Source organism: Aspergillus homomorphus (genome assembly GCF_003184865.1).
Source record: "Aspergillus homomorphus CBS 101889 unplaced genomic scaffold BO97scaffold_4, whole genome shotgun sequence".
Classification (NCBI taxonomy): Eukaryota; Fungi; Ascomycota; class Eurotiomycetes; order Eurotiales; family Aspergillaceae; genus Aspergillus; species Aspergillus homomorphus.
The window spans coordinates 744441-761794 of record NW_020291890.1 but is presented as its reverse complement, the minus strand read 5'-3'; the positions used below and the strand labels follow the sequence as shown (position 1 = coordinate 761794).

Below are 17354 nucleotides of genomic sequence, written 5' to 3'. Positions count from 1 at the left end.
CCCGAGCCTGTACAGAGAAAGGGGTCGCGATCGAATTCGACTCCGGGCGCGTTCGAGGCCATCCTTTCAACATACAATAAGATATGCACAGACTAACGTCAATGCTTGCGACTTGTCGAGTGGAATAGCTCTACATTTCGGTGCCGCCTCCTTTCTCTGGCCGCACGAGATCGAGAATGAACGTGGGTGACGATGTGGCACTTGTCAAGGCTAAGCCTGGCCGAACGAGCTTCAAGGTTGAGCCTTGATCCACGAGTTCCAGGATCCATGAAAGTACTGCATCCAAGCGCCTGATTGATGGGACGGCTCTGTGGCACCTGCCAATAATGTTTGCCAGTGGCTCTTCTAAGGCTCTAACTCTGAGGCTAATGCTGTACGCATTAGCACCTCCATCTTTCATTGTATGCGGGAAGTGGAGATCAGATGTTCCGATGGCGATTCATCCGTCCGTTTGCTTTCCATCCAACGCAGACCTCCCCCAGCACCGGTCGGCGCCGGATTCCTTCTCCGCCTCCTCGTCCTTTTGCACACAGGCCCCCTTAATCATCTTGCTGCATTACCGATCTCGTTGGGGTGGGATCCTTGTAGCTTTGATTCCTGCTCTCCCTACCCATCTTGAGCCATGGTGAACGTGGGCGGGCCACTCGGTCGGAAAGCGTGCACCACACGAAGGACGGACAGACAGACAAGACACGGTAATGGGTCCACTACAGGGATTGAAGCAATCCTTCTAAAGTCGCGGCCTCGCTCGCGATCAAAGAGACGGGTGAGGAGAGATCTTTAGTTATTTGTTTGAAGAAAGGAGGACAGAAACTCGAGAAACATCGTGTGTGCCTTTCCGCGGTTTTTGCCGGATCTTCTCGCTCGCGACTAATTAATGCTAGCTGCGATCATACAGTATGCTGCTTGACTCATTCCTACCGTGACGCTAGATGTTGCAAATCAAGCGCCAGTCCGTCATGCAAGCAAGGCTCAACTAGCTGGCTCTTAATTTGTCAATGGCTTTGTTTTGGGCCTTTTTTTACTTTTTCTTACCACCCGTGTGTGCGTGTTGACGGCCTTTGTCCCGCTGATACCGCTTATCGCTTAAGAATAATCGAGAACACCTTCGGATCAACAGCACCCACAAGCAGTGAAGAAGTCCATCTTCCCATTCCTATCTTGGACGTGGTCCGCCGCTAATCGAGCACCAGGCAAAGGAATCCCAGTGGAAGGGAGTCCGACTGGAGCGCGGATGGGCATACGGAGTCTTGCATCGCAGGTGTCCACTTTGTGCATGCTCCGTTAGTGCCTTCCAAAACTCAGGCCCTGCAGCTGTGGGGCCCCTTGGTTCTGAATGGGTGCTTTTTCTGTCTGTATGGGCTCTCTGACCTTCGGTGTGTGTGCACAGTATGCTGTAGGTCTGTGCATACAGTCAGTGTGCAGTCATTCCCTCGCCAAGTTACGCTTATGGGCAATCGGCGAGGATTGTTGACTTACAGGTCAACATGTTCTCGACCCCGAAACACAGCCGTTGGAGATCGGAAAAGCCCGCGCGGACTTTCCATTTCCCATTCTCCTGAGGGGTTATCAGTCAGTTGCGCCTATCTGCTGGCTCATTCAACCAGCGAGGTGATGATGGCTGGCGCAATCGCAATTACGATGTCTCTACTCACTGACATGCTAATACGGTTGAGCGGAGACCGTGATCGAAGGAATACAATGGAATTCTCGATCCGTCTGCAAGTGCAGGCAAAGGCTAGCCTCCGTCTAGATCCCAAGGTGGTACTGCCGTAGCGTGCATCTCCTGTTCTGCACATGCATGCAACAGCATTCACGCGCACACCTTCTTGCATCTGGCTCCCTCGTTAAATGTAGACATTGAGATGAGGGAGTAGAACTGAACAGGGAAACGCTTCCGATCTGGAGATCCAAGTGAGACCTATATATCATTCTTCAAGGGAGTTAGATACTCGGTGGGCTCAGCTGGGGTACTAGGAAACCATCTTTTGGTCTTAGACAGCAACCTCAAGTTTGGACCGCGCATTGACCACGAAGTCTGCGTATACTTGCATGCTAGGTACATTTAGAGAAGCAAGCATAGTACGAACGCCGCCTGTTCCAGTCAATTGTCCATTGAACATCATTTTAATCTGTCTCTTTTCTAAGTCTTTGATGTTTTTCATAAGATAGTTTGGCGTGTGACTCTCTGCTCAGAGGCGGTAAGACGCCGATGTCTTCGGCACCCACTCGTCCTACCTTGCCTTTGATGCACCTTATCTCTACCTCCTTTGATTGTTCATTCCTTGCCCATAGACTTGCAGTCATTTCGTCATTTGATATTTACCCAGGTCAATTACCGTCTGAGAGAGAGGGGCAGAGCTGCGTTGGTCAAAAGGCGCGAAAAGAAAACAAGTCATACTACCCCAAAAGGGAAGTTGCGACAACTGCAGTGTCCGATGTAGTGGTAGACATCGAAGATACCAACTGTACATACTGTGCGGTACATTGTGCATACTGTGCATACTGGTTGTAACTGCTGACTGACTGTCTGACTGTCTGACTGTCTGACTGACTATTTGAGTGGGTCTGCTGACTTCCAATTCCTCTGCTTCTGCTTCTTTTTGTTTTTCTTTCTTCCAGCCCCCTTGCATTCACTCCCCGCATTGGAGACAACAACACCAACCAAGCAGCGTACTCAACTATCCATGGCCCCAAGCAAGTCCCCAAACATCCTGCCTCAGTGTTTTACCCATTCCATTTATATTCTGTTATGCATTTTACTGATCCATTCGGGTCCGGGCTACGTGTTTCACAACGTCCGTACTGCCATTGCAGCCAGACGCCGATGCCCGTCCTCCGACCGGTTCGAGTAAGCCTTTGCTGGCGGCTACCCGATCGATCCTCATGAACCAAATAATCATACCCTCGGCATGTGTGCTCAATTGTCTCTCTGCTTAACATTGTGCCTCTCCCTCTGCGGGTTTTACAACGCGTACGAAACTTCGTTGTAGCCTCCCAGGAGGCTCGCTCCTTCGGTTGAAACAGAGTGAATCTACAAACTACGCGGCTTCCAGTCAAAGTATACTTGATTCTGCGATCGATCTCATACTATCTCACTAATGGTGGGGATCAGTCCTGGAAGCGAAACAGATTCTTGGGCTTTCCCTTGACACCGACGTCCACGCGATAAAGCCTTCCCCCATACCGGACTGAGTTCGGAAGCTGCTCATCGTTGACATCATCTTTGGCTGTTGTGATGAAGAGCTCGGTCCCAACAAACGTCGAACAAGTGATGTTGCGTGTGGGTAGGAGCACTTCACCAATCACCTTCCCCTCCGGTGAGATGCGAATGATCTTCCCGCCGCCGTAGATGGCACTCCACAGACAGCCCTCCTCATCGATGGCAAAGCCATCGGGTTCCTTAGGCTCTCCAATATCGAAGTGAACTCTTCGGTTGCTGATCGCTCCGGTTTGGGCGTCGAAGTCGAAGGCATAAATCTTGCCCGTAGGGGAGTCGGTCAGGTACATGGTGTCATCCGCAGGATTCCAGCCAATCCCGTTGGGAATCGTCAGCTGTTCAACCATCCGATGGAGTTTCAAGTCGGGATCTAGCCGGAACAGTACCCCTTCGTTGGTAGGCTTCTGGATCTTGGGGTCATTCATGGCCCCGGCCCAGAATCGCCCGTGGCTGTCAACTGCTCCGTCGTTGAAACGCATCCTGTTTTGATGGCGTTGCCGCCGATGAGTCAGATTCTACGACTCAAGTTGTGCGGATCCCGACTGTCTGACACCTACCTGTGGTCCCTGTCCGGGTCGTCCCATGCTCTGCGGATATACGACAGCTCACCCGTGTCGCGATCGATCAGGGCGAATCCATGTTTGGCGGCTGCGACGATCTGGTCCTTGCGGGAATCCCCGGCACTGGCGATATTGGCAGTCACCCTGCGGTCCCCCACCAGCGGATTAGCCTCGATGCTATTTTGGGAGTAGACACCCTGTAAAAGAGGCTATCGGAGAGGCGACGCACCCAATGGAAGCAGACGTGTCCAAAATCCTCAATGAGTCTGGCCCTTGGGCAAGGTTCAGAACGTATAATTTCTGCTCCCAGATGTCGACAAATCGAAATTCATTCCTGGTCTCATCATGGAAAGGACCCTCCAATAGAGTACCTGATATGTCGATGTACGGCTGAAGGGAGAATAAAGAATAAGTATCATACTGATAGCATCAAACCCCACATGGATCATGCTCATTCGCCCCAGGGGGGACCAATTCTAATTCCGCGTACCTCGGGGACCGTCCATCTCTGGAAATCGGGCATTGTGGCTGATCAACTAGCAAGGCTACTGAGGTGTGGACAATTCAGTTTCGGAAGTACCCGCAGTCTGAGCTGTGTCGTAAAGTTATGGCCGGCCTCGGATATATGTGCAACAGTTATCGTCGATAAATAGAGGGGGGTGTTTGTTGTGAGCGCGGAGGGGAAGATGAGAGTGTGACGGCTGGAGCAGTCGTGCGTGGCACACAAATGCCAAGACAAACCCCCACACGAACCTCATCAAACGCGATTGATCTGGTGTCCCGCTCCTCCTCACCACCAGCAGCTCATGGTCAGTGGGGTCGAGCTGGGTCAACTATCCCAGTTCCGACTTAGGGCCCTAGGGCTAGAGGGAAGGTGGATGACTGCCCATCGGGCCACCATTTCCGTGCCAAAGCAGTCTATCGAGCTCTCACCGATTGCTAGCACTAGTACACACTAGATGTTCCTGTGGCTCTAGTTTCATCTATCTATTTCGACTTGGATGTATCTGGAGTCTGGACCCGGGAGCTTCTCCAGTTCTGCTGCTGCTGCTCCTGCTGCTGCTGTTGCTGCTGTTGCTGCTGCCGCTGCTGCTGCGTGTCGTGCCAATTATTAGCGTATTTGTTTGCAATCCAGGAACATGTCCGTATTCATGGTCTCTAACGGTCCAGAATGGTACATGATGCATACATGCGCCCCCTCGTCTATTGAGCGATTCCAGCCCTCTCATGCCTCCGAAATGGGCAGGATTATTGGAACTTCAGCACCAAGCATGTCTCCACCCATTGGAGCTATCACCTGTCATGCGGGTTATCAGCTAGCTACCTGTACGAGCACACACCACCCATAGACAGCCCTGTCGCGACAAACGTGGTCACTCAAAGTGGTTTCAGATGCCGAGAAAAAGCATTTTTAAGGGGAGATAACGATTTGGAATTGAAGACATCTGAAGCACAAAGGGAAACGTACCCACCAGCCCCCCAAAGCCGTTTGTTTGTTTGTGAGCAGGCAGTGAACGTCACACCATGTTACCGGCCAGACCCAGATGTGCGCAGTGACAGGATGCGGGCAGACTTCCCGTGTTCCGCCTCAATTTGTCCCAAACAAGGCTTCTGGTGGAGTCCAGCATGGACGGGCCGATAATTGCGAACAAATAGGAAATCACCCGGCTGCTTTCCCTGGGGCTTGTGTTATGTGGTTGTGGCCGGTAGCTGGTTCCCAGCGCTTTAAACAGTCTGCGTGACAGCAAGAAAGGCGACTATCCCCCTCGATCCTCCAAAGTCTGTCTTGGACGCAGACACGGCATATCCGCCCCAGGGTCCCAAGCTTCGGGACCTTTGGAGAAAATGTTTCCCCTACCAGTCAGGATCTCATCTTCTGACCTACAGCCGTTGCCGCGACAAGTTACGAGTGATTTTCCTGCATTGATCCCCGATTCGTGACCTGCGTTTGGGGTCCGTGTCATGGCCGTTCTGTTGGCGACTGGGCAGAACTCCAGACCAGTATCCATTCTTAATTTAGAGTCCCGCCATGTGTCCGACAGCGAAGGGGAAATCACTCCCCAAAGAGGCAAGGTGGGAGATAGTGGGAATGGTTGAGCTGCTGCTGTGATGCTTCCACAAAGTTCCTCGGTTCTTCGGGGAGAAGGGAGTCCGCGCTAAGCCAGATGTTCAATCACTCGCTGTGGGCTTACTACTGGCAATAGGGCACTGGTCAGACTGGCGGCCTTTTCTTTAGTCGCTCTAGCGGGAGAATCACAGCCCAGTCGCTCAGCCATCTTCAGCGGGTCTAGCACAGTTAGACTACCGTGGTCGGAAGTCGACTACTCTACCAACTATGAACGGACTAAAAGTTGACTTGCAGCCATCTGGGGAGATCGTCGCCACGGTGCTAATCATGAACCAAAACAGTAAAAGGGCGAAGCAGACTGAGATCATTCTCTAAACATTTTATGGGGGGGTGGGTGCGGGAAACGCCTCAATGTAGCGCATGGCCAGCACCTGCGTTGATTGACGGTCGGACACAGGGCAAGAGAGCCCAACCTTGGGTCGTCCGGCGCGCAGTAGACAAACCTAAGGGGGCGTAACCTTAATGAGCGGTGGTGGTCGATAACTAGCCAACACCCGGCGGGGAATGGGGACCGCCAGCTCAACGGCGATGCATCAATTGAACGGACAGACAGTACCTGCAGGAGGCAAACACGACTGATAATCGAGACAGATACCAAGTGGACCGACCACTGAATCGAGCCGTGAGTGAGTGGAAAATGCGGTGTACATCTTTTGCCCGCCTGGATGCGGCGTATCATGTCCGAGAAGACAGCACTACCGTCCTCTGGCAGGGAATTTTTCCGACCGTTGCGAGGACTGAGGGATCACATCGATTTATCCTTGACTGGAAATGTGTACTGCTGCAGCTTTGGGACTGACTCTCGCCCAAACTCATTTGGCGTTTCCATGTCCAAACCCTGGCTCACCTAAGTACTTAAGTTACTGAGCAGCAAGCACCCAATTTCTTTTAAGAGAGCGAGCCCATCAGAGTCCAGGCAGCCTCACATGATCGATTCTTCATGCATGACAGCGTAACTCACATGGGGTGTGCAGCAACTGCAGATGGGACTTGGGTGGGATACCCTGTCAATCGGTATGACGCTAATAGTATCACGTTTGCAACGGTATTACCAGAATACAGTACTGTGTACCGTCACCATACCGTGAAATTTTGGTATGGCACGCAGCGCTGGGCAAGATGGTTGTTAGTGTGTGTGTGTGTGTGTGTGTGTGTGTGTGGCCTGTGGATTGAACAAACAACGCTTAACCAGGCCTGACCAACGACTTAGTAACTAATTCAGATCCAGTCAGGCCCACTTCCATCGACCGTCTCAATTATCAGATCGGGGGACCCGCAACACCGGGATCATGGGCATCACCAACGGGTCGTCTACTGTACAACCTAGTCCTACCATGAAAATACAATCCAGGGCTGGTCGCTTACTGACCAGAGGCGAGACGCCTGATAAACCTCCCCAACCAAGTGGAGGGAAGCCAAGCAACGAGCCTTTCACTGAAAAAGCAAGACCATGTGTCAATGTTGGTATGATAGGCCTGTAAGCCGGACAAGGTGCACACATTGCGTCGAATCGAGCGCCAAAACCCACACCCCAGTCGGATCCTGCCACGACACACCCACACCCACACCCACACCCACCCAACACATGGCCAGCCTACTACTACTGAGCGGGGGTCGAGCTAAGTATGTACAATTGTACATGCGTGTGTCCTTCACCGGGAGTAGTACCTGAGTCGGTCAGATAGGTACCTAATTTGTACCCTATGGGAAGGGAAAAGAGGGGTGGCGAATCAGAGGCCCGCCGCAATGAAAATCTATGGCAGCATCTGGGATCATTGGTGGATGGGATGGGGGAAATCTGTGATCTTTTGGGAATTTCATGCATTAGTTCGGAGGTATATTTGAGAGTTATGTTGGGGGTGAATGGGGGAAGTGGATGGGCGTTATTTGGACTGCTGTCTATGTCTATAAGTCCGCGCAGCATGCGTGGGCAATCATTGCTCTTGTATGGATGACGATAGATTTGGATGGGCAGGGGACGGCCTGTTCTTCCATCGTGACACAGACAATTTCTTTTTCTCCTTGTTTTGGAGGCATTGGTAAATTAAGGGGCGAGGTTCTTTTCCTTGTTGTGGTCGACGTCATTTGCTGTTTATAGAGTGAGGGTTGGAATGAACGGACGAGCAATACTGTACTGGGTGCCATGGACTTGAGTAGCGTTGGGCTGGCTTCTCGGATGTTTGTCTGAGGAGTTTAACTGATGGGGTACTGATCTATAGATGGTCAAAAATGAGATCGAGTGGAGTTGAACTCGGAGATTGAGGATAAGGTCAGAGTGCTCGAGTCAGTCTGTCAGTACACTCATTATCTATCATAGATAGTTTCGATGTTGGATCAGGAGAGAGCCTCGAAATGACTGCTTCCATGTCAAAAGCCATGATGATCCGATTCCGGGTTTATTCCTTGAATTAAGAATGCAAGTGCATTCTGCTGAGCGTTCCTTCGCAAGCGCAGAGCTCAAGACGCACATGTTATACATCAAAATTCCAGCCAGCCAGCCCTAATGTATCAGAGCCACAATGCAATGTCAGAGAATGTAAAGTTCGGTGATTCTTTTTTCTCTAGCTTTGTTTGCTGAAGGATTGCTTCTTTGCTAATTGAAGTATTGGAAGCTGTGAATCGTTTCAGGACTCAAAGCTCAAATCGAGCTTTGGCATGCCGCACTGCATATTATCCGGGATCCATGGGGTTATTCACGTCTTTATGCCTGCGAGTAGACTTTTGATCTGCTGGGCAGATGGGGTATGTATGCTGTCATGTATACTTCTTCCGGTTCTTTTGGGGTTCGATGGCGTGTCTCTAGATCTTGTAGCGTTGGTTGTGCGTTTTTCTTTTGTGTTGGGGTCTGGAGTCTGCATGAGATTGATGCTGTGCAGTGGTGAGTAGATTTACCGGTGGAGAGGGCGCGGTCGCTTGAGTGAGACTTGGGTTGTTTATCTGTTTGGACTATTGGATTGATGGTCTATTAAGTAATGTTAGGCGTGCAGATGAGGCTCATCTCTTGAATAAGAGAATCTCTAAGATGCTGAGCTGTGCTGGATGCATTTACGCATGGTGTACCACTTTCTCTGCATGATTTATATCTTGAATGGATAGCTTATATAAATGTAATCTCTATGGCATCGATGCGTAGAAGCGGGGTAGGCATCACCTCCTACATATTCCAACATATACACAACATTCCCTTGCCGATTAAGCCCGGCTATGAACGATGGAAAATTATCAATGAGCAATGATACAGAGATCCTCTTCCGCAATCAACAAACGAACCTAGACAACCCATACATACAGACACATATACATACATGCATACTACACACACACACCTGCATGTATGCATATATTATACAGTATGTATGAATATGCACCCTCCATCCTCCCAGATCTATGTTTAGTCACTCGACCTTTGCCTAAAGACATCTTTTCTCATCCCTTGCGTCTCCCACCGTGCATCCTCGTGCATGAACAGTTCATTTCGGTTTTGTTTGGGTGGTGCCCGTGCTTTCTTTTCTTTGAGTGGAATGGAATAGAAGTACGGCCCAGGATAGATGCATTGTAGACGCACTTGAGGTGCTTTTTCTCTTTCTCTTTCTTTTTCTCTTTCTGGTAAAGATGGCTCGGTTTTGGAGTTGGTTGTGGATTTGGGTTTGGGATTGTCGTGGTTGTGTGCGGAGCTGGTTCTTTGGTATATACTGGGCTGTGCTGTTTACTGAGGTTCTTCGCGATTTGTATATAGAAGGGTGTGAGGGCGATGGTTTGGTTTGGGCAAGGTATGGTTTCTGCTCGAATGCATGCATTCAGGCTGGAATGCTATTTCTTTGTTGAAATGGTGCAATGGTGGGGTGTTTTCTACTCAGGGGTCGTGTTCTGTGCCTACTTCTGAACGTAGTCTTCATTGGTATTCGTATATCTGACGGGGATGTAGATGCAAGCGAGTACGAACTGTCTCTCTGGTGAAAGACGGGTGTAGAGTATATTAGTATTCGTGCAGGCAGGGCTGGCGCTGTGCGACATGGCTTTTTCTTGGGATCGAATGACCGACTAGGCGAGATCGTCATTTTCATTCTACTTTATCTTTTTAGTTAAGTGGGTGGTGGTTCACCGGTCTGTTGGCGCTCGTCTGCGTCTGTCTCGCTATTTACCTGCGAGTTCATGCAGTGGAAGGATCTACCGCATACAACACCTACACACATTATCCTATCGCATAGCCATTACATTATTATATGAATCAAAAGATAATCACATTCATTCTTCTTCTTCTGTAGAGAACAGGGTATTCTCTCTAGACAGACAGCATAAATAAAAGCGAAGAAGCATAACTCCCGTACGCCCCGAACCCAGCCCAGAATCCAACACCTTGCGAACCGATCGTCGGATCGTGTATCCTCGACATATCCACCGCAGGTACAGTACAAGTCCAAGTTGCACTCTACATCCACATTCTCCGGAAGTTCGATCCTCTCACCAATCTGGCTAGGCCACATTGCATTACTTACTCCTATACATACTATACCACTGCGGATTAGGGTGCGATTGACTCGAATTGAACTAAATACAACTCATTTACAATGATGGATATGCTGTGCGCTGCGGCTGTTCCCTTCTCTGATCGTAATTTGTTACCAAGCAGGCTGATTTCCTGTGGGTTGGAACATGGTCGTTGTGTTCGTCGTGGTGGTGGTGGGATAGAGGGGTTGGGCTCGTGCGACATTCTGGGAGGTGGTTTGTACAAGGCATGTCAGGACTCGGTTATGGAATCAATCAGCATAAGGAACTGGGTTTTATTACGATTTGTTTTGTTTTCTGGTTGCTCATTATTCGTTTACGGTACTCTTACACTGCAGTGCTGGGAACGGCGAGCCACTCAAAGCCTGGATCCCATGTTTACGTGCACAGCCTTAACCTGCGAGTAGGCTTCGAGCCCGGACTCGCCTAGCTCGCGCCCGATGCCGCTCTGCTTGACACCGCCGAACGGCACGCGGATGTCGCTGTCGTTGCTGCTGTTGATCCAGACCATGCCGGCCTCGATCTCCGAGGCGACGCGGTGGGCGCGCTCGATGTCCCTGGTGAAGAGCGCGGCGCCCAGGCCGTAGGTGCTGTCGTTGGCGCGGGTCACGGCCTCGTCCTCGGTCTTGAAGCTGGAGATCACGACGAACGGGCCGAAGACCTCCTCGCGGTAGATGCGCATGTGGTCCTGCACGTTGGTGAAGACCGTCGGCGCGATAAAGAACCCCTTGTTGCCTGCCACGTTCTTGTGCGGCTCGCCGCCCGCCACCAGCGTCGCGCCCTCCGACTTGCCCGCTTCGATGTACGCCAGAATTCGCTCGTACTGCGCCTGGCTGACCTGCGGCCCTTGGAAGGTGTCGTCCGCGAACGGGTCGCCGACCTTGCTCGTGGCCGCCACCTCCTGCTTGAAGAGGCTCACGAACTGGTCGTAGACAGACTCGTGCACTAGAAGGCGCGAAGTCGCCGTGCACACCTGGCCCTGGTTGTACATGATCCCGGCGTGCGCCCACTTGGCCGCCTGCTCGATGTCGGCATCGCCGAATACAACCAGTGGCGACTTTCCGCCCGTTTCGAGGGTGATGTTCTTCAGTGTGCCCGCGGCAAGCTTCATGATCTCGCGGCCCGTGATGGTCGAGCCGGTGAAGGCGACCTTGTCGACGTCCGGGTGCGTGACCAACGGGCTTCCGGCGACGCGGCCGTAGCCGTTCAGGACATTGACCACACCAGCCGGGAATCCCGCCTCCTTGATGAGCTTGGCCAGATAGAGGATGCTGAGTGGTGTCTGCTCGGCAGCCTTCAGCACCACCGTGTTACCGCAGGCCAGCGCCGGGCCCAACTTCCAGGCGGCCATGGCCAGAGGGAAGTTCCACGGGATGATCTGGCCGACCACGCCGATGGGCTGCCGGAGGGTGTAAGCGAACTTGGCCGGCGTGGTGCTGATCGTTTGGCCATGGATCTTGTCGGCCCAGCCGGCATAATACCGGAGACAGCTGAGGACCTCGCCCAGGTCGTCGTTCAACGACACGGAGTAAGGCTTGCCTGGAAATGGTCAGCCACACATCAAAGACCTCACCGCAGAGACCACCTACCGTTGTCCCACGTCTCGATGGTGGCGAGCGTCTCGCGGTGCTGCTCAATCAGATCCGCCAGCTTCAGCATCAGACTGCCGCGCTCTGTTCCCGGCAGCAGCTTCCAGGAAGGATCCTTGAGCGCTTTACGGGCCGCCTTGACCGCGATATCGACGTCCTCTTCGCCCGCAGCATAGACGGAGACGATCTCCTTCTCGTCGCTAGGTATCGGATTAACACAAACCCATAATCTGTTTTTCGTGCGCACAACTTACGCAGGGTTGATGGAGGCGAGCTTGTCACCGGATTTGGATGGGACGAATTCGTTGTTGATGAACAGACCGATGGGCTGGTCATACTGACGCCCGTTGGGGGCAGTCAACTGCACGCTCACGTTGTTGCTGGCCATAGTGATGGGGGTACTGTGAAGTGAACGGTGAGGAAAGAGAGGAGAGAATACTGTGCGGTGAGTGGGGAGGGAGGAGCGGAGAGAGATAGCTGGAGAGGAGAGGGGAAGATGACGACACGCGAGGCGGGGGAGTCGAGAGCAGACAAAGAGGGGAGAGAGGAGGGGGAAACGTGGTGGCATTGACCCGTGGGAGGAAGTAGGATGGACGGAGGATGAGGAGGAATGGAGGGGCAGTTAACTTTATAACCAGAGCTTCAAACTAAAGAAAGTAAGAACTTATCGTCGAAGCCACTGCGGAAACCTTGACACTTCCCCGCAACTGATGGACAGCCTGAACTTCCAGGCATCGAGATCTCCGCCCAGGTGATAACATGCCTTGCTGGCGAATCAGCAGTGCCAAACCTGGCCCAAGAGCCCCACTCTTCGGATAGACTTACTCTTTGCAGCTATCAGCTTCCTTCCGATTTCTTAGTTCTGCGGCCTTTGGTTGACAATGGGGCCCTTGATGGAGAAAATTTGACTCACTCTTGCAGCCTGCTTCCAGATTGCTAATCATCATCGGTCCACCCTGCTTGATCCTGTTCATCCCACCGTGACCTCCGACAGCGGACACCCCGACAGCTCCTAAAGGATGATCCTTGTCCCCTTCACCAGAACCACGGATCCAGCGGAAGATGCGATAAACCGAGGCACGCATGTCTAGGTAGGAGATGAATACGGTCTTAGAATATTCGACGAACGACCATAGCAATGCAAAAAACGCCCATTGATTGATTGTACAGAAAGCCTGGCTACCCCGAGATTATTTTGCCCACAACTCGATAATCGTCCAACACAATTCTTAAACCCACCGATACTGCTCTCCATTTACTCGCTCGGTTGCGGCTCCGCCTCATCGTTCTCAGCACCAGTGTCCTTAGGAGACTCGGTCGACTCGGTCACATCCGCCGCTTCTTTCCCGTCGGTCGCTTCGGTCGCTTCGGTCGCCTTGGTCGCTTCAGCTTCCTTGTCTTCATCTTCCTCCTCTTCGGCAAGCCCCAAGATGAACTCCCATTCGGCGGGACTCAAGGAAGACACGCTCAGTCGGGATTGCTTCACCAGCTGGAGATTCGCCAGCGGGCCTCCCGGGCTAGCATGTTTCTTCAGCTCAGTCAGTGTCACCAGGTTCTTGAATTTGCGCCGGAATTCAACGTGGACTGCGTGCCACTTAGGGCTCTCGCGCTTGGACTTCGCGTCATAGTAAGGGTGTTTGGGATCGAAGGCAGATTCTGGAGTCACATCAAAATCAGCCAACCATTAGGGGAGACGCGAGACGACAGAGTCCCACTTACCATCAACAGAGTGCTCCTGGACAATCTCCATAATGCCTGCGATACCGGGGACCCGGCAGTTGGAATGATAAAAGAAAGCCTGGTCACCCTTCTTCATTCCTCGGATGTGTTTCTGCGCTGGTCGAAGAGTAAGTGACTGACCACTTCGAGCCAAAGTCTTTCGCGGACTACTCACCAACCGGATTTCGGACACCTGCCTACATGTTAGCATCGGGGGAGAAATGGTAGTTCGACAGCAAGGCAGACGTACCATCCCAGGCCTCTGGTTTCGTGCGTGCGCGGAGATCATCAATGGAAAACTTGACATCGACACCTTTCTCCATGCGAGAGTCGGGCTCAGCCTTCATCAACCAGTACGAGGGTCCCGAGTCGTCGGTCTTGACCTCTGGCGACTCGGTCTTGGATTGTTTGGGGGTGGATCTGCTGGTCCCGCTCCGCGTCGGGGTCGGCTTAGGCGACGATTTCCGAGGCCTCCCCCGAGTAGAGGTCCCACCCGCCTTGGGTGTCGTGGGCTTGGAGGGAGTAGAGACTGGGGGATGTTAGTTGGCATGTTACTGCAGCAGAACCATCTCGTTGTCTGCTAGCCACTACACAGGCAAATGTATGCAGTGACACGGGGTTGTAGATAACAGGAAACAGGTAGTAGGCACTGACCAGACTTGGGGTCTTTGGGCGGCCGGCCGCGACCTCTTTTGGGGCCATCGGAGCGCTTCAGGTTGGGGTTTTGACCCTCGGGGTACAACCTGGGACGACCTCTCTTTCGCTTCTCGCCAGCATTGGGAGTGTCTGGTGCAACCTGTGTACAGAAACATGGTGTGTTAGTTCATATGGGAAGTAGGTTATCCAGGCTGTGATCCCGCTATCATTGGAGCGGAATCATCAAGAGAACGGAGAGCAGGGCATATATCCATTGGCGGGCGCTGAGCACGAATAGGGATCGTGAGCCGTGCCCCCTCGCATTGAAGCACAAATCGGGACGCGTGGATAGAGGGAAGGGGGTTTGAGATGAGGTACGTACTCTCTTAGCAGGCGGAGCACTGCTCTCCTCGGCGACAGGCGCGCTCTCCGACTTCCGCTTCCTCTGGGGAGGCATGGTGTTCTCTCGGGAGAGGAGAGAGGATATGCGTGCGAAGAAAGCCAGGACAGATGGCGGATTGAAGAGGAGAGAAAGGGAGGAAGGAAAAGAGAAGAAAAGAGAAAAAGGACCGACTACCTAAGGATGAGAAAGGTTATCAGGTGGGTGAATAGAGAATCCCACCAGTAACACCGAAGGTAGAAGGGGAAAACAAAGACGGACGGAGAAAGGCGATCGGAGGAGGGAGACTGCCAGTGCGCGACACGGCGGAGATCCAGACGCGTCTAGACAATGGGGAGAGGGAGATGCTGCTGCTTCACCGCCCGCTAACTTGCTCCCTCCTTATCGGCCACTGCATTGTTTACACTCACTCCCTCCCCAACGCGCCAGAACGATTTATTCTCCATCGAGGAGATCACGTGCACTCCTTATTATCCTCCATCCTCGCCAGATTTGTTGGTTAATTAAGTTCAATTCAATGTAATCAGCCTGGATTCAGACTGGACTCGACTGGACTTACTTTATCTCTTGTATGTGCCCTGACTTGAGAGCTTTTGAAGGCTATCGGGAACTTATTAGTATATGCTTGATCGACGGCACGACATACTTTCATCTAAGCCGAGGCTATATACAAGATTCAACCAAGGGTGCTTATATCTACCACATCGAAATCCCAAGCCATCTCTCCATTTCAAAACACCAAGAAATTGAACCGACTCTAGATGCGATCATAAGTAAGCAGCATAAGATGCAACTCTGCTCCCCTCCAAGCATGGCGTCACACTTGTGAGCGCGCCATCAATGGGATGGATTGCATGCTCCTGTTTCTGCCACAATAGACTTCCTTTCTTCAATCACATCGTCCTCCTGACTACAAATTCCACCTGAAATTATGTCAGAGAAACGTCTCCACTGCGTGGGGGACGGTAGCAACACAAACCAGCAAGATGCTCCTTCTCTCTTTCAGTGTTCCTACTATTCACTGGCACCTGCATCTTCTGCCTGACATGCTCGACTGCATTTCCCAAAATGCCGTTGACACGCCTTATTGAGGATTGTCTCTGCTGTCGTTATATCCAGCAAGCCTTCCTTGACATGCTTACACAAAGACGCAAAGAGAATCGTGTCCCGACGATACTTTCGTCTCTCACATATTCCGTACGATGCGATGCACCTAGTACGATGCCCCTGGCGATGCTTCGACCACCTTCAGTGGCTAGCATCACGGCCACATTCTGACACGCGCACCTGGATGAATTGCCACCTTCTAGTTCTTCGCCCAGTATATAAGCAAGCACTTCGATTGGCGCCTGGCTAAGTCTGGCTCTTTACTCACTACCCGCGGCGGTATCCATGTTGTATTTCAATCACTGGCTCTTCCATTGTTATCGCGAATCCTTCTACGGTGTTAGCGCCTGATCATAAAAGACTTGACGCTCGCCCGTATGTTGACTGTGCTGACGGCTACCGGAACACTCGTTATGGCCGCGTCACAGACCAAACTCGCTACTTTCGGGCTAGCACTGCAGGGGTTAGGAGCAGACATGGGCCTGCTGTGTCGCTCTCTCACTACCAGCTATGTAGAGCCGCAAAATACCACGAAGCTGAAGATGCCGATTGGAATTGTGGAAACAGGTAGCATGGTGTATGCGGACCCAGCAATAGTGTGGCTCTTAGATATTGGCATTGACCTGGGTGGCCTGTGGCTCGGACTGCCTTCTTATGCTTTGGCTGCTACATTCTAGCTGTCTCTCATGGGTCTGCTCTTCGTTAGAATTCTTGTTTCAAGGGACTGGACTGCTGATGGTCAGTCTGCATATAGGGAGACATGGCCCAGGCTTTTGATATACGGCACTGACACAAGGTGGCAGTAAATCTTCCCTCAAACGTCGGCCAGCTCGCAACGTTTGCAGCTTATGGTATAGTAGCTGCAGTGCAAGGCTCAGGTGGACTTCACGTCTCACAAGCCATCACCTCACTATCATTGGTTAACCTGCTAGTCACGCCTCTCCAGTACCTGCTAATCGCAATCCCAGATACTTTTGCGTCGATTGGTTGCCTGCATAGGATACAAGACTTTCTCAGGCAACCGAATCGCCTCGGTGAGCCTTTCGGATCGTCCATATATGATCTTTCTAAGCCTGAAGCTGATCCGCTGTTCACAGAGAAGAGAAGAATAGCCCAATTGCCCACAAGCCCAGTTGTGTCCCCCAGCCTATCCAGCATTGAGCTCTCTACTTTTCCAAGCCTTATCACTAACGCCCGCTCGAATGTAAACCCCGTGCATTTGTTCCTAGATAATGTCCGAATTGGGTGGAAGTCCTCACCAGCAGACAGATCCGGTGTTACCCTTGCACTCAGGCAATCAGAGAGTGGAATTCTCGTCACGATTGTCGGCCCGCTCGGTAGCGGTAAGTCTATCTTCCTGAAAGGTCTGGCTGGTGAGACGCCGGTACAATGTGAATGTGTACATAGAGACACGGCTGAGTGATGTTGATGTCGCCAAGTATATAGAAGACAATGTATGCGCCGTGATTCTTATTGATGACTCTATGGA

General features: G+C 51.9%; 4 protein-coding genes across 4 annotated transcripts; 1 reads left to right on the top strand and 3 right to left on the bottom strand.

The window, feature by feature from the left end:
• Window positions 1-2976: 2976 nt before the first annotated feature.
• BO97DRAFT_403179 (SMP-30/gluconolactonase/LRE family protein) lies at window positions 2977-4449 on the bottom strand. Its single transcript, XM_025694676.1, has 4 exons — window positions 4271-4449; window positions 4010-4170; window positions 3778-3924; window positions 2977-3700 (listed from the first exon to the last, which is right to left on the bottom strand). Exons 1-4 carry the CDS (start codon window positions 4301-4303, stop codon window positions 3112-3114), a joined length of 930 nt encoding a protein of 309 aa, XP_025555146.1. The 5' UTR covers window positions 4304-4449; the 3' UTR covers window positions 2977-3111.
• A 6323-nt stretch (window positions 4450-10772) lies between these two features.
• BO97DRAFT_421234 (aldehyde dehydrogenase family protein) lies at window positions 10773-12391 on the bottom strand (the record flags this gene model as incomplete). Its single annotated transcript, XM_025696705.1, has 3 exons — window positions 10773-11953; window positions 12004-12203; window positions 12258-12391. The coding sequence occupies 3 exons, from the start codon at window positions 12389-12391 to the stop codon at window positions 10773-10775; spliced, it is 1515 nt and encodes a 504-aa protein (XP_025555145.1).
• A 721-nt stretch (window positions 12392-13112) lies between these two features.
• BO97DRAFT_362316 (DUF55-domain-containing protein) lies at window positions 13113-15078 on the bottom strand. Its single transcript, XM_025692459.1, has 6 exons — window positions 14741-15078; window positions 14377-14518; window positions 13973-14251; window positions 13898-13915; window positions 13723-13839; window positions 13113-13659 (listed from the first exon to the last, which is right to left on the bottom strand). The coding sequence occupies exons 1-6, from the start codon at window positions 14813-14815 to the stop codon at window positions 13259-13261; spliced, it is 1032 nt and encodes a 343-aa protein (XP_025555144.1). The 5' UTR covers window positions 14816-15078; the 3' UTR covers window positions 13113-13258.
• Window positions 15079-15186: 108 nt separating this feature from the next.
• Window positions 15187-17330, top strand: BO97DRAFT_178622 (uncharacterized protein). Its single transcript, XM_025690360.1, has 2 exons — window positions 15187-15531; window positions 16669-17330. The coding sequence occupies exons 1-2, from the start codon at window positions 15330-15332 to the stop codon at window positions 17286-17288; spliced, it is 822 nt and encodes a 273-aa protein (XP_025555143.1). The 5' UTR covers window positions 15187-15329; the 3' UTR covers window positions 17289-17330.
• The last annotated feature ends 24 nt before the right edge of the window (window positions 17331-17354 follow it).

What these genes read in the sequence shown, in the direction of transcription:
- BO97DRAFT_403179 (XM_025694676.1), bottom strand. Translation starts at nt 4,303, where the DNA reads ATGCCCGATTTCCAGAGATGGACGGTCCCCGAG. An exon ending in AGAGATGGACGGTCCCCGAG is followed by an intron (nt 4,171 to 4,270) that starts GTACGCGGAATT and finishes TTCTCCCTTCAG; the next exon opens with CCGTACATCGACATATCAGG. An exon ending in GACACGTCTGCTTCCATTGG is followed by an intron (nt 3,925 to 4,009) that starts GTGCGTCGCCTC and finishes GGGGGACCGCAG; the next exon opens with GGTGACTGCCAATATCGCCA.
- BO97DRAFT_362316 (XM_025692459.1), bottom strand. Translation starts at nt 14,815, where the DNA reads ATGCCTCCCCAGAGGAAGCGGAAGTCGGAGAGCGCGCCTGTCGCCGAG. An exon ending in GTGCTCCGCCTGCTAAGAGA is followed by an intron (nt 14,519 to 14,740) that starts GTACGTACCTCA and finishes TTCTGTACACAG; the next exon opens with GTTGCACCAGACACTCCCAA. An exon ending in CCAGGAGCACTCTGTTGATG is followed by an intron (nt 13,660 to 13,722) that starts GTAAGTGGGACT and finishes ATGTGACTCCAG; the next exon opens with AATCTGCCTTCGATCCCAAA.
- BO97DRAFT_178622 (XM_025690360.1), top strand. Translation starts at nt 15,330, where the DNA reads ATGTGCCCTGACTTGAGAGCTTTTGAAGGCTATCGGGAACTTATTAGT. An exon ending in GACTCTAGATGCGATCATAA is followed by an intron (nt 15,532 to 16,668) that starts GTAAGCAGCATA and finishes ACAAGGTGGCAG; the next exon opens with TAAATCTTCCCTCAAACGTC.